Here is a 14830-nt window from a genome sequence, read left to right on the forward strand (position 1 = left end):
TTATTATTATCATCAGTAACCCTAATTAACCCCTGTTCAGCAATGTGAGTGCTCCCTGGCTCGGCCACTTGTCTGCTGTGTGACTTTGGGTAAGTCACTTCACTTCTCTGTGCCTCAGTTCCCTCATCTGGAAAATGGAGATTAAGATTGTGAGCCCCATGTGGGACACGGACTGTTTCCGACCCAGTTACCTTGTATCTGCCCCATTGTTTAGTACAGTGACTGGCACATGGTAAGCACTTAGCAAATCCCACAATTATTATTATATTATATTATAATAGTTATAATATAATGATAATAATACTCCCAGTTGAGGAATGCTATCCTAAAGCAAATCAGACCATTTCAACTTCCCAGTGGGTGACCTTGACCCGCCTCCAACATTATCTCTTGCAGGAAAAGGATGATTTACATCAATCTTTATGCGTGGAGAAATAAATTAATCACAATAGAATGCTTGTCTCCTGCCTGGCAACTAGTTATTGGCAGAATTGCTCAGTGTGTGCTTTTATTTTATTTCTCACGCCGAGTGACAGAGTCCGATTGGTGAGGGCAGTATCATGTTCCATCAGTCCTACTTCCAAAATCACGATGAGATGGACCATTTGGTAATTTTGGATAATCACAGATCAGTCTAATGGTGGACTGGTATGTGGAGAAGATTTCATAATGACCCTCATTATAAATATATAATTAAAAGCTCTGCATTCGGGATTGTTCTAATAAGCATCTGCTGTGATGGAAAAAGAAGGTCGCTGATAGGTCCATTATAAATGAAAAGAGGGAAGCAGCGTGGCCTAGTGGAAAGAGCGTTAGCCCGGGAGCCAGACGACCTGGGTTCTAATCCCAGCTCCACCACTAATCTGCTGTGGCGATTCATTTAACTTCTCTGTGCCTCAGTTCCCTCATCCGCAAAATGGGGACTCAGTACCCATTCTCCCTCTTAGAGTGTGAGCCCCATGTGTGAGCTGATCACTTTGTATCTACCCCAGCGTTTAGTACAGTGCTTAGCATTAGTAAACATCAAATACCACCATTATCATTGTTATTATTATTATAAATAATAAAATAAAGCATGTTTCTCTGTAGGAAGCCAAGACCTGAGTAGTTTGTTTCAGCTGAATAGACCCTGCAACAGACATATTGACAAATTTGAATTCTGATTCTTATTGTGCCTCTGGTATGCCGGATCCAGAGAGATTTCTAAACGCTAACGATGCTTTGCATGTGACATACACTCTTTGAAGTGCGGGACCTCTTCTGCAGCTATGAGATCAGGACTTAGTGCAGAAAACCACATCTGACTTCTCGGAGCAGTTCTGCCAACACCACCCACACCCTATTCTCGCATCAAATGTAGAGATAAGATCAGTCACAGTGTCAACCTGGGGCCCGGCCTGCTCCAAAACAGTGAAGTACTCTCCATTGCATCACTATGCCAGGGCAGTGAGGCGATGGCATGAAAGCAGGATGCCGAAACAACTCCTGTAACGGTGAAAGGACCTAGGAGAACTAGAAGCTAAAGGATGGAAAAAACAAAACAAAACAAAAATGTTTCGGAGGCCCAAAAGCAAAACCCTGCACCATACGCTAAAACCACAGAAAGCTGAGGGATTACAGAAGCAGAATGATGTGACATTCAACAATTAGGAATGGGGTGACTTAGAGCGAAAGCTTGCTTGGTGATAACTTTGCAATCCACATTCCAAGTAGGAGGGAGCTCAAGCATTGAATCTCCATTTTGTAGATGAGGGAATTGAGGCACAGAGAAGTGAAATGACTTGCCTGAGGTGCCACAGCAGGCAGGTGGGGGAGTCGGGATTAGAACCCCGGTCCTCTGACTCCCAGGCCTGTACTCTTTCCACTAGGTCATGCTGCTTTCATAAGGCTACGCTACTTCTGTGTTACTTCAGGTGAGACTGATGCTTAAAGGATTTGGGAGAGTGTTGCTTCAGTCAGTCAATTTTTAATGACTGGAAATACAGTGGAAGACAGGATCCACTGAAGGATTCTTCTTCCTTTAACCTTCCTCTCCTATAGTGGCTCAGGTGAATTGCATATTTGCTTCATTTATCCCCAACCTGACCTAAGTCAGTGAAACAAGCAGGCAACCCAATGAGTTTCTTTCTTTCCCACCAACCATTCAGTCAATAGTATTTACATTATTTATTTCTTTAATCATTTATTTAATCATATTTGTTAAACGCTTACTATTTGCCAGGCACTGTGCTAAGCGCTGGGGTAGAAACGAGCTAATCAGGTTGACACAGTCCAGATCCCAGGTGGGACTCGTAGTCTTAATCCCCTTTTTATAGATGAGGGAACTGAGGCCCAGAGAAGTGAAGTGGCTTGTCTTAAGTCACAGAGTAGACAGGTGGTGGAGCTGGGATTAGAACTCAAGTCCTTCTTTTAAATTGATAACATAATCTGGCACAGTACTATACTAAGGCTTAGGAGAACGTGTATTTGTATATATATCATATATACATAGTATATAAACATGTGTATATATATGTGTATATAAAAATGTGTATATATATATATATAAAGGGCGACTATATATGTATATATATATATATATATATATATATATATATATATATATATACATATATAGTCGCCCTTTATATTCAAAGAAGACACACGTAAGAGTGAAATTCATTTTGCAGCAGCACGACCTAGAGGAAAAAGCACAGGCCCGGGAGTCAGAGGATCTGGGTTCTATTCCCCACACTGCCCCTTGTCCATTGTGTGCCCTTGAGCAAGTCACTCAACCTCTCTGTTCCCCAGTTCCCTCATCTTCATAATGGAAACTCAATCCCTGTTCTCCCTCCTATTTAGTCTGTGAGCCCCATGTGGGACCTGATTAGCTAGTATCTACCCCAGGCTTAGTACAGTGTTCGACACATACTAAGCGTTTAACAAATACCACTATTATATTTTTGTGGCCGAAAGACCAATACAGGCCCGCAGCCTTAGCCATGTTGGACACTCAAAAAGGTTGTCTTTTTGTTGTGCTGGTGTAAATTGCGAGAGCTCAATAGAGTTAGCAGAAATCATTCCTTCCCTGGAGGAATTTCTAATCTAGAGGGAGAGGGAGTTTGTTGTGGAGAAGCGATGCAACCCAAAGGGAAGAAGAAAGATGAAGGGTGTGGGTAATAGGGAAGCAGAAGAAAGTGTCCCCAAATGATCGAGCTACTTGATTTTGTATTTTCTTTAAGTGGAAGAGGTTGGAAATATGGACTGGAATCGGGAGGCCAGGTATAGTATAGAGACCCAAGCCCCTCTCTGTAACAATTCTTCCTAGTATTATTATTACAGTTAGTGGTGTTGCAAAGAGAAGCTTCTGATACTTGCAAAAGACACTATAGGTTGGCAACCCTGCCCCATTAGATAAAACAAATGACAAGAGCTGGCCCTCCTTATCAACTAAAGTGCTGCTTCTTGAGACTCCTGCGTCTGGGCACTAGACTGTGAGCTCATTATGGTCAAGGAACGTGTCCCAAATTCTGTCATATTGTACTCTCCCAAGTACTTATTACAATGCTCTGCATGTAGTAAATGTTCAATAAATACCATTGATTGATTGGTTGTTTGGAAAAGGACAGAGGCTATGGGTCAGAGAAACGACCGGGTAAAATGTCTTGAGCGTAAAATGAACCGAATAGTAGGTAGGCAGTTGCTTAGACTTTCTCCATTTAAGGGAAAATTGGTAAGCGTGTTTTAAATTAACTCTAAGGTTATTGAGTCTGAAACATTTCATAAGAATTAATCTTTCTCACCAAAGGAAAAGTCTTGCTGAACTGTAAGTTAAAGCCTCATTTCCCCTACTCCCTCTCCCTTCTGGGTCACACTAAATAATAATAATTCATTCAATCGTATTTATTGAGCGCTTATGGTGTGCAGAGCACTGTATTAAGCGCTGGGGTGGATGCACCCAAATCACGTTGGACACAGTCCCTGTCCCACCTGGGGTCCACAGTCTTATTCCCCCTTTAACAGATGAGGCAACTGAGGCACAGAGAAGCAAAGTGACTTGCCTAAGGTCACACGGCAGAGAAGTGGCGGAGCCGTGTTTAGAACCTATGATCTTCTGACTCCCAGGCCCTTGCTCTATCCACTCCGCCATGCTACTTCCCTACTACGCCGTGCTGCTTCCCTAAGCACTTGGACTTGTACCCTTTAAGCACTTGATATTCAGCTCCACTGCACTTATTTATGTACATAGCCATAATTTCAATGTCTTGTCTCCCCCTCTAGAGTTTAAGCTCCTCGTGGACAGGGAATGTGTCTGTCTACCAACTCTTCCAAGCACTAGGCCACGCTGCTTCTCATTCTGAACTGTCAGAATGTCTCCAGGACAAGAGAAGCAGTATGGTCTTGTGAAGCAGCATGACCTAGTGGACCTGGGAGTCGGACGACCCGGATTCTAATCCTGGCTCGGGAAATTGCTTACTGTGTGGCCTAGGGCAAGTCATTTAACTTCTCTGGGCCGCAGTTTCCTCAAGTGTAAAATGGGGATTAAATACCCCTTCTCTTTTCTACTTAGACTGTGAACCCCATGTGGGAGAGGGATTTTGTCCAACTTTTTTGACTTATATCTACCCCGGCACTTAGAACAGTGCTTGGCACATAGTAAGTGCTTAACAAATGCCATTTAAATCAAGGGCAAGATGGTGAATTGGGGGGGAAGAGGTACCCAGGAGGAGGTTTTGGAAACACACCAGAGCTCTGAATCAGAGACCACTGTTGTTGATGAGGATAATGACAAAAAGGATGGCAATTCTGATGATCACCATCACCTATCAAGCATAACTACGTGAACTTTGGAAAATGCCCAAGATTCTGATTTACTAGGGCACTATCCAACTAGCCCAGAAACTGAGTGGCACATTTCTGAAGCCATTAAAAGCTCTGTTTCCAAAGCACCTGGCTGAAGCTAGGAGCCGCTGAATAATCAAAAGGTAAAATTGTTTTCAGTGAATTAGAATCCCAGTTTCAGATGCAGGAAGATCTACTCAAAAACCCAAAAAGGTTGAGTCCTTTTAAGAATTTCAATTGCTCACTGAGCAAATTAAGCAAATCTTTATTTTGGAAACCCATCCATTATGATTTCCTGAGATGATCAGCTCGAGAATGTTGATCTTTGCCTAAAAGCCATTCTTAGGATTTAGCTAGAATGTTATTTTGTCTGATTCTCTCGGGAAAATCTGAGAATGGGATGACCTGGCTGCTTTTTTAATCTGCCTCAACTGGAAAATTCTTTATACCCTGTCAAACATCTTGTTCATTTTTATGATGCCAGACCTCATTTTATGAGATGGTTTTCCCAAATGCTTACATTATGAGCCTGAAATTAGTAGACACTTCTGAAATATTACTGGATATTATTGACATGAATTAGTGGCTCGATTATGTATATGTGCTCATAAGCATCAGACCGGAGAATTCATTTTTTAAAAATTGAAATGAATAGAATAAGCTAAATGGCAAAGCCTATGAGGAGTATCTCTAGTTTGTGTACATTTGGTCTTAATGTGTGTCACTGACATTACTCCCTGCAGTTATTGACCATTTAGATCATTCTGCTGTAATAATTATGGTATCCGATAAGCGCTTATTATGTGCCAGGCACTGTACTAACTGCTGGGGTGGGTACAAGCAAATCAGGTTGGACACAGTCCCTGTCCCACATGGGGCTCACAGTTTCCCAATCCCTGTTTTACAGATGGGGGAACTGAGGCACAGAGAATTGAAGTGACTTGCCCAAGGTAACAGAGGAAACAAGTGACAGAGCCAGGATTAGAACCCATGACCTTCTGACTTCCAGGCCTGTGCTCTATCCATCATGCCATGCGCTGTGAGACCTTGTGGAGTCTGTAATGATCTTAGGGTTATAGAATTATAGTAATAGTAGTAGAGTATAATATTATAGTGTAGAATTACATGCCATGGAATTTCCAAACTAGGCCTAATCACTCAGCCAAGTGTATTTATTGAGCACTTACTGTTTGCAGAGCACTGTACTAAGCGCTTGGGTGAGTACGATATAACAGAGTTGGGGAAGCAGCGTGGCTCAGTGGAAAGAGCCTGGGCTTCGGAGTCAGAGGTCATGAATTCGACTCCCGGCTCTGCCACTTGTCAGCTGTGTGACTGTGGGCAAGTCACTTCACTTCTCTGTGCCTCAGTTCCCTCATCTGTAAACTGAGGATTAACTGTAAGCCTCACGTGGGACAACCTGATTACCCTGTATCTACCCCAGCGCTTAGAACAGTGCCCTGCACATAGTAAGCGCTTAACAAATACCAACATTATCATTATTATTATTACATTCCCTGCCCACAGTGAGCTTACAGTCTGGAGCTGAGCCTTATCAGTCAAATGGATTTATTGAACATCTACTACCTCTGACCTGAATATCTTGTATCTACCCAAGTGCTTAGTACAGGGTTTGGCCTATAATAAGCACTGAACCAATTCCACAATTATTTTTTCTTATTATCTCTCTAATAAATTCACTATGGGCAGGGAATGTGTCTACCAACTCTGTTATATTGTACTCTTCCTAGCGCTCAGTACTGTGCTCTGCCCACAGTAAGCAGCATGGCCTGGTGGATAGACCATGGGCCTGAGAGTCAGAAGGGCCTGGGTTCTAATCCAGGCTCCACCTCTTGTCTGCTGTGTTACCTTGGGCAAGTCACCTCACTTCTCTGTGCCTCAGTTTCCTCATCTGTAAAATGAGGATTATTACTTTGAGCCCCTTGTGGGATAGGGAGAGGGTCCAACCCTGATTAGCTTGATTCTACCCCAACTCTTAGTACAGTGCCTGACACACAGTAAGCGCTTAACAAATACCATAAAAAAGTAAGCGCTCAATAAATATGATGGATTATTCTGGAAAGGCCTATGGAGTCCATCTGTGCCCATTTGGCTTTTGCCCTCATGCCTGTTTTGGGTTTTTGTTTTTTTCTTTTACCTAGCAATCATATTTATTGAGCGCTTTCTTGTTTAGTACAGGTAAACTTTTCCAACTAGCAAAAGATCCCAAAATTCCTCTCTGCTTTCTAGTCTAACACTCTGTCAAGTCCCCAGACCCGATCACCAAATCAATATTGATCCAGGTTCCTGGATGCCATCTAGGAGGAAAAGGCATAAGGGCTCAACGAACTCAGGAATCAGACATCATGAGTGAGAAAGGATCATTTCAATATGGAGATGAGCACGTAACACATTGTGAGCAGGGAGCGTGGTGGTTTATTGTTGTTTTGTACTCTCCCAAATACTTAGTAATAATAATGCTGGTATTTATTAAGCGCTTACTATGTGCCAAGCACTGTTCTAAGTGCTGGGGGGATACAAGATGATCAGGTTGTCCCACGTGGGGCTCCCAGTCTTAAAATCCCCATTTTACAGATGGGGGAACTGAGGCACAGAGATGTGAAGTGACTTGCCCAAAGTCACACAGCTGACAAGTGGTGGAGCCGGGATTAGAACCCAGTACAGTGCTCTGCATACAGTAAGCACTGAATAAATGGAATTCTGAGTTAATATTTTTCAGTAGCTAGTTGAGGAGGGCCCTAGATAAGCTCGTCAGCAAAGGAGAGCAACAGTACTTTTTGTTTTTGTTTTTAAATGGTATCTGTTAAATGCTTACTACGTGCAAGACACTGTTTCACAATAGTCTCACCTCATCTGTCTTGCCATTCTTTTTGAAAATGATGATAATGGTGATATCTTTCAAACTTGTGGACTCACTGAGCATCTAAACAGGGTGATAGACAATCAGATGAGTGATAAAAATCACTGCAGTAATATCTAGTGGTTTCCAAAAGATTCTGTTTTTTTTCTTGTATCATTCTCATTATTTGTGAGCTGTCATTCTGATTGTTCTGTACACACAAACACACAAACACACCCACCCCTCTTCATATTCTACGACCTGCTCCTGACAGTTAATTTTATCCATCTGTGCAAGTATGTGACAGGCAAGGTGGCTCCGTAACTGACAGCCCCTACCCACCTATCAATCAATGGTATTTATTGAGGGCTTACCTTGTGCACAACACTACTGTACTAAGAGCTTATCAAAATGTCAAACATTATACAGATAAATGTTGTGGTTTCGGGCCAACTTTCTTCCACCGTTTCTTTTTTTTCCATTATAGTGATTCTACTTTGCCCAGTAATTCTCTTTCTCTCCACCCCTGGTCAAGGAAACATAATGATAGTAATAATAATAATAACAATAATTTTGTCGGGTACTTACCATGTCTAGCATCGTACTAAGTGCTGAGGAAGATATAAAACAATCAGATCAGACACAGACTCTGATCTATATGAGGCTCGCTGTCTATTGGAGTGGGGGAACAGACATTTAATCCCTATTTTACAGATGAGGAAACTGAGGCACAGAGAAGTTAAATGCCTTGCCCGAGATCATATGGTCAGCAGGTGGCAGAGCTGGGATTAAAACCCAGGTCTTCTGATTCTCACTTTCCACTAAGCCATGCTGCTTCTCATCTCATCAAATCTTCTCCATGTTTGAGCCTGATTGAAGAGGGGAAAGATGATTTCCCCTTGGGAAATGAGACTTCCCCTGGGAAACGAGGGTTTGGTCCAGCTTCTACCCACTTCACTCCCCTCGGTCCAACTGGAACTTCGGCTTGTATAACCACATTGCTTAGAGTTAGGTCTTTTGACCCTATTTTTCCCAAAGAGTAATAAAAATTAGGGGAAAACAAAGAGGAGACAATGTTTATAAAATACATCCTTGATCGTGCGAAGGACAGATGAAGTCCTTGAGTAAAGGTTTATGTTTTTCAAATGTATCTGTTGAGCAAAAACTTTTCATTTTGTTTATAAGCAGCGTGGCCTGGTGGATAGAGCATGGGCCTGGGTCAGAAGGTCCCGGGTTCCAATCCCGGCTCCGACGCTGGTCTCTTCTGTGTGACTTTGGACAACTCATTTAACTGTGTCTAAATTCCCTCGTCTGTAAAATAGGGATTAAGACTGTGAGCCCAGTGTGGAACAGAGACTCTGTCCAACCCAGTCTCCTTGTATCTGCCTCAGCACTTAGTACGGTGCCTGGCACATAGTAAGCGCTGAGCAGATACCACAATGATTATCATTATTATTATTTTATCTGTGCCGCCGACTTGTTCAGGATGAATGGTTCTGCCTATTCTCTAATTTCTTTTCTTCTGGTTTTTCTTTTCCAGTTACTGGCTGACCAACAGGGTTCACATCAAAAGACCCAGCACAGGCCTCCTCATGTACACCCTGGCCACAAGATTCTGTGACGAAATTCACTTGTACGGATTCTGGCCCTTCCCGAAGGATTTAAATGGGAAAGCAGTCAAATACCATTACTATGACGACCTCAAATACAGGTACTTTTCCAACGCCAGCCCCCATCGGATGCCACTGGAGTTTAAAACATTAAACGTGTTGCACAACAAAGGAGCGCTCAGATTAACAACAGGAAAATGCGAACAGCAATAAGTCCATCCGAAAGGCTCCTCCCCGACACAACTTAACCCTCCAGTTGTTGGAATGGAAGTGGGATTCCAAAAGAGGAAAGATTCCCTTACCCGTTAAGTCACTGGGGGACAAAAAAGAGGAAGTTGACGAGAAATCTACTATCAGCCGATGACCTACTTGTAAACGTAGGCATTTCTGACTGCGAGGAATTGCCAGTTTAAGAACCCAGCTTGAATGTATAATCAGTAGTGTTTACAAGACCCGACAGAAATTCGCCATAGAGAGAAGCCGATGTATTCCTCTGGAACTCCACACCTACAACCAATCGTTCGGAGGGGAGTCCGAGAAGAAACTGGTTTCCTTGTGGGCGATCAAATCACTGTTGTCCGGAAAACCCACGACGGAAAGAGTTTAAGCAACAGAATGCATAAGATCGAACAACTCAAGCAAATGCCTTCAGTCAGGAGATGGTGTCTGATCTTATATTATAACCTCATGTTTCGATTTTTGTTATTGCTGTCTTTTGGTTTCTATTTGGTCTGGGGATTGGAAATATGAACAGGAACACGTAAATGATCAAAGAATCGCTTTTGATGTTCATATCTGGGAAAAAAAGTCATTCAAACATCTCTCATAATGCACAAGAGGACATCGCCAAAGTATTTTTGGATGATGTGGTAAATTGCCCACTAAATGATGGGATTCAGTCACCTGGAGCCTTTCTTTAAGAAAGATCTATCTGTTCCATGCCATCAAGGAAAGTGAAAAGTGAATGAAAAGGTGCCCTTATTTTTGGTACCAAAGATTACACTGTTTTTTGTTTTTGCTTTTTTTAACACAAGAAACTTTTCTCTCTCCACTGAAGTGATATGTCCTTTTGGTAATGTGATGTTTGACTGCCCGGTTGAAAGTAGTCCCTGAGAGATTTATTTTAGTTCCAAAAACTAGTATTTTGTTAAATTTTGGTTGGAATAAAAAACAGCATCTCTCAACTTTGAATTTACTAAGACTCGGCTGACACATTCGGGCTTTAAGAGGTCTTGAACTGAAACTTGGACTGGTGGTTTAAAATTTCTCTTTCTATTTGAATGCGGAGATTGGTTCGATGTTTAAGGGGTTTTTCAATTTTGTGTTTAGTAAAAGAGATAATAGACTCTCTGGAGAGTGTTCATTTCCTAGCAGAGGAGGGTCGTTTGGGGAAGCAAGTTGAAAAGGAATTTACACATCAGAATTTCACACTTCAAAGGAACTAAAGTCACCTAGAATATTCAGCGGGTCAATTCGGTTGTAATCTTGCTTTTGTAAAGGTGAAATGAATGAGAAGAAAGCCAACTGAAACCATAAATTAAATGAGACACTTTAATAGGTTGGGCAATATATGATTTTTTGGTAGCAAATTCTGTGCTTAAGTAATATAGGCCAAATTCCATTTTAAAGTATTACTCTGGAATGACAAATAAGAATCCCTTCACCGATCACTCTGCCTTTTCTTCCAAGAGGGAAACCTAAGGGCAGACATGGCAAATTAGTAGTGAAATCCAGGTTCCCCAAGCCAGGCCATAAAAAATCTCCTCTGGAAGAGGAGAGCAGAGAAGCATTACCCACTACTATTCTGCCAGGGAGGTGTTCAAAGCCAGGAATCAAGAATGAGGGGGGTCAGATCTCAGCTTGGGTCCCCTTCCCATTTGGGAGGAGGGCTGCTATTTGGACAGTCCCCATGTCTTGAGTGGGCAAGGAAAAAAAGTATTTTTCAAGGGAAATGGATCTCTTGTACATCTGAGCTCTTTCCTCCCTGAAAATCGTGTCTGATGACAACCGTGGCTCGGAAGAGGGTCGCAGACTTGAAACAATAAAGGCCATCTCATCTAATAATCAGAAGGGAAAACGGGCTGAAGAGCAATATTCTGGGTCGTTCATAGCTAAATTGAGGTGGCCCAAGTCCAAAAATCCATCTAAGTTGATGAAATTATTGAGCAACATTGAAAAGCTGGGGAAGGTAGCAGCATATTGAAGATCTATTTGGAGTAGCCACCATCAGACAACCATTCATAGAGCAGGACCTCACTTCGGATGGTATAGTTCTGGGGCAAATTCTCCCGGAAGATTAATGAATTTGGGGAACTATCGAACACAGTCAGCCAATCAATGATATTTATTGAACACTTATATTGTGTACAGAGCACTGTACTATAATACTTAATGAGCAGGATATGTTAAATGGTTCAAGGTAGAGTTTAAGATCAGAGAAAGAACGGGGTCTTCAAAGCAGATGGGCAGTGATCAATGTAAATTTATTTCTTCTAATAAGCACCCATGTCAGTAAGCACTGGTGTCACTGAACGCTGATGTCCATCTGCGAGTTCTATTGTACTCTACCAAGCGCTTAGTACAGTGCTCCGCACACAGTAAGCACTCAATAAATACGACTGACCTACTGACTGAGAGCATGACGAACTAAATACCATACGACTTCTTCCCCCGCTTTACTATTCCATAGAATCTGTGTGATCTCTGAATCTGTTTCCCGACTGAAATTATCCTCTCGTCGAAAGAGTAGCTATCAAAAAGGGTTTCGGCGTGGGAGGAAACAGCTTCTGTTCATCTCAGGGAGCTTGCAATTCTCCAGTGTTAATTCTGTTCTAGGTCCATAAAGCTCTCACTATGCTAGACCAGTTCATATGCTAACAAACAGCTACCCCGCTCCCTCTCCCAGTTCCACTGTCTACGCACTGTTTTAGGACTAATTTAGGAGGAGCGTGAAGAGGAGAAATCATTCACAATTAGCTCCAAGAAAGAATACCGCAGGCGAGTAAAGTGCTCCCAAATGTTTCGCTCGATGGTTGACGTTATATGAGCATCTACCGTGTGCAGAGCACTGTACCCAGCGCTTGGGTACAATGGAGATGAAAGACATGACCCCCACCTTCAAGGAGGTGGTATCTTAAGTGTCTCTGGAGGCAGTTGGAGATATTTCACAGCTGCAACCCACTTCCACGTTCCGGCTTTAAACTAGCCCGAGAAAGTTGGGGGCCGTGGGAACTCCTCTCGAGAAGACTGTTTCGGGACTGTCGACCAGAGATACACCCAGTACACTCTCACCTCTAGTTCCCGGGCACTCTAGGGCTAAAACTAACATGGGTAAACATAAACCGAGGAAGCAGTGCCCTGATTTAATGACCTGTAATTCTCTGAGGGGAATCCTGAGTGAATGAAACCCAGAATTCGATTCCAACAGACTGGAGAGGACAGGTCTGACGGGACAGAGTGTGATACCCGGTGTGAAAGTGTATATCAATCACTAAAGGAAAGTTCTTCCTAGGAGCTTAGAAAAGGAAATCTGCTGAGCCGAGTTCTTCCAACAGGCCTTGCCTCTTACTACATCTTCAGAAGACAGAGCAAGGGAAGTCAGGGGTCAAAGAGATTTGTTTGCATTGGAGGTAATTCGTCATCAATGCACATGATTTCCCACTTGGTCCTTTAAAGACTAGCTCTCAGATGCTCTTAGGCCAGAATTTCAGACCCACCCAAGGAACAGGGTCGAAGATATGTAAAATTATTGAATGTTGCAGTTTTAGCTTTGAACAGTTTCGTCATTGTCATGATCCCTATCTACTTGCCAAATGTTTTCCAGAATGGGTAAGTTAGGATAAGTGTAGATGTATTAGGAAGAAACTTTGGATAAAACCCAGGAATATCTTTTACAAATCAATCTTGAGATGGTCCACTTGTTTAAAATGGCATTTTCCCATCATAGATTTGCTTTTTAAGTCTCATTTAAATGACACTTTTTTTGGAGTATTGTTTCTTTGTGTAGACAAAAGCACAAGTGTTTAAATGTGTAGAACAGGAGAAAAAGTTTACAGAGAACAGCAGTGCAGCCCAGTTATTCTGTCTGCTGGCCACCCGCAATTCCATTTGTAGGTTTGAAGAATTAAGGTGTATTCTGTCCAGGTTTGTCTTGTTTGACACTGTTTTTAAATATTATTTTATGTACAGCATTTAAATTTCATTGTTTTATCATTTGTACAAGTGTAAAATTAAATCCTTTTTTCTGTTTTCTGATTTCTCTTATACTGTATTCGGGGGCACCTTGACTCCCTATCTAGCCGATCGGAGTTCTTTATAAAGGTCACGCATCAATTCTCTGGGCTTCAAAAAAACCTCCTAAGATTCTGAGAAAAGGCAGTGTCAACTGCAGGAAATTGTGGGTAACCCTTGCCGAGCACATGTTTGAGCACGACTCTCAAAGATACAGGTGGCATTTTGGGAAATGGACCACTGGGTTTATTTTTATTATTGTTAATAATAAACAATAATGATAATAATAATGTGCTATTTGTTACGTGCTTACTATGTGCCAGGCACTGTACTAAAAACTAAGGTGGAGACAAGCAAATCTGGTTGGACACAGTCCCTGTCCCACATGGGGCTCACAGTCTTAATCCCCATTTTACAGATGAGGTAACTGAGGCCCAGAGAAGTAAAGTGACTTGCACAAGGCCATACAGCACACAGTAGGCAGAGCTGGGATTAGAACCCATGAACTTCTGACTCCCAAGCCCGTGTTCCATCCACTACTCTCTCAGGTTTCAGGGTGTGGGGTGGAGAGAATAATGATAACGATGATATTTGTTAAGTTAGAGGGGGAGTCAGACATTAATATGAATGAATAAATTATAGACAGTACATAAGTGCTGTGGGGGTGGGAGAGGCCGATGAATAGAAGGAGCAAGTCAGAGTGACGCAGAAGGCAGCTGAAGAAAAGGAAAAGAGGGCTTAGTCAGGGAAGACCTCTTGGAGGAGATTTGCCTTCAGTAAGGCTTTGAAGGTGGGGAGAGCCATTATCTGTGTTTTCTGATCACTTAGCCCTGTACTAAGTGCTTGGGAGAGTAGAACAGCATAAGTGGAAATGATCCCTGCCCTCTAGGAGATTACAATCTCGTGCAGGAGACAAATAAAAGAGGGAGTCTGATGGAGAATAATTCATTCTGGGATGAGTGGCTCTAACAGGACAGCCGTGACCTCAAGCCCAAGAATTGGTTTTTACTTTTCTGCCTGAATGGGAGCTACTCTTTCCATGGTTGTTCACCAGTAATTGTGAGCCCAACATGGGCCAGGGACCACGTTCACCTTGATTTGCTTTGTATCTACCCCGGCGTTTAGAACAGAGCCTAGCACATAGTAAATGCTAAACAAATAACATAACAATAATAAAAATATTGTACTCACCGCTGGAAATCACCTGATTTAAATGTTGATATTGAGACACCAAAACCATAAGGCACAAGGCTGCTACTGTGTTAGACCTATGATCGGCCCCATATTCTCCTTTCGACTGGACAGGGATAAT

At 42.4% G+C, this 14830-nt stretch overlaps 1 protein-coding gene across 1 annotated transcript in view; it reads left to right on the top strand.

Moving 5' to 3' along the window:
- Window positions 1-13542, top strand: part of ST8SIA4 (ST8 alpha-N-acetyl-neuraminide alpha-2,8-sialyltransferase 4) — a 132231-nt gene extending 118689 nt beyond the window's left edge. Inside the window, exon 6 of the mRNA XM_029065222.2 lies at window positions 9219-13542. Within this exon, the coding sequence (XP_028921055.1) occupies window positions 9219-9501 (283 nt within the window). The 3' untranslated portion in view covers window positions 9502-13542. The remainder of the gene's footprint in view (window positions 1-9218) is intronic.
- The last annotated feature ends 1288 nt before the right edge of the window (window positions 13543-14830 follow it).

Source organism: Ornithorhynchus anatinus, chromosome 1, assembly GCF_004115215.2.
Source record: "Ornithorhynchus anatinus isolate Pmale09 chromosome 1, mOrnAna1.pri.v4, whole genome shotgun sequence".
Lineage (NCBI taxonomy): Eukaryota > Metazoa > Chordata > Mammalia > Monotremata > Ornithorhynchidae > Ornithorhynchus > Ornithorhynchus anatinus.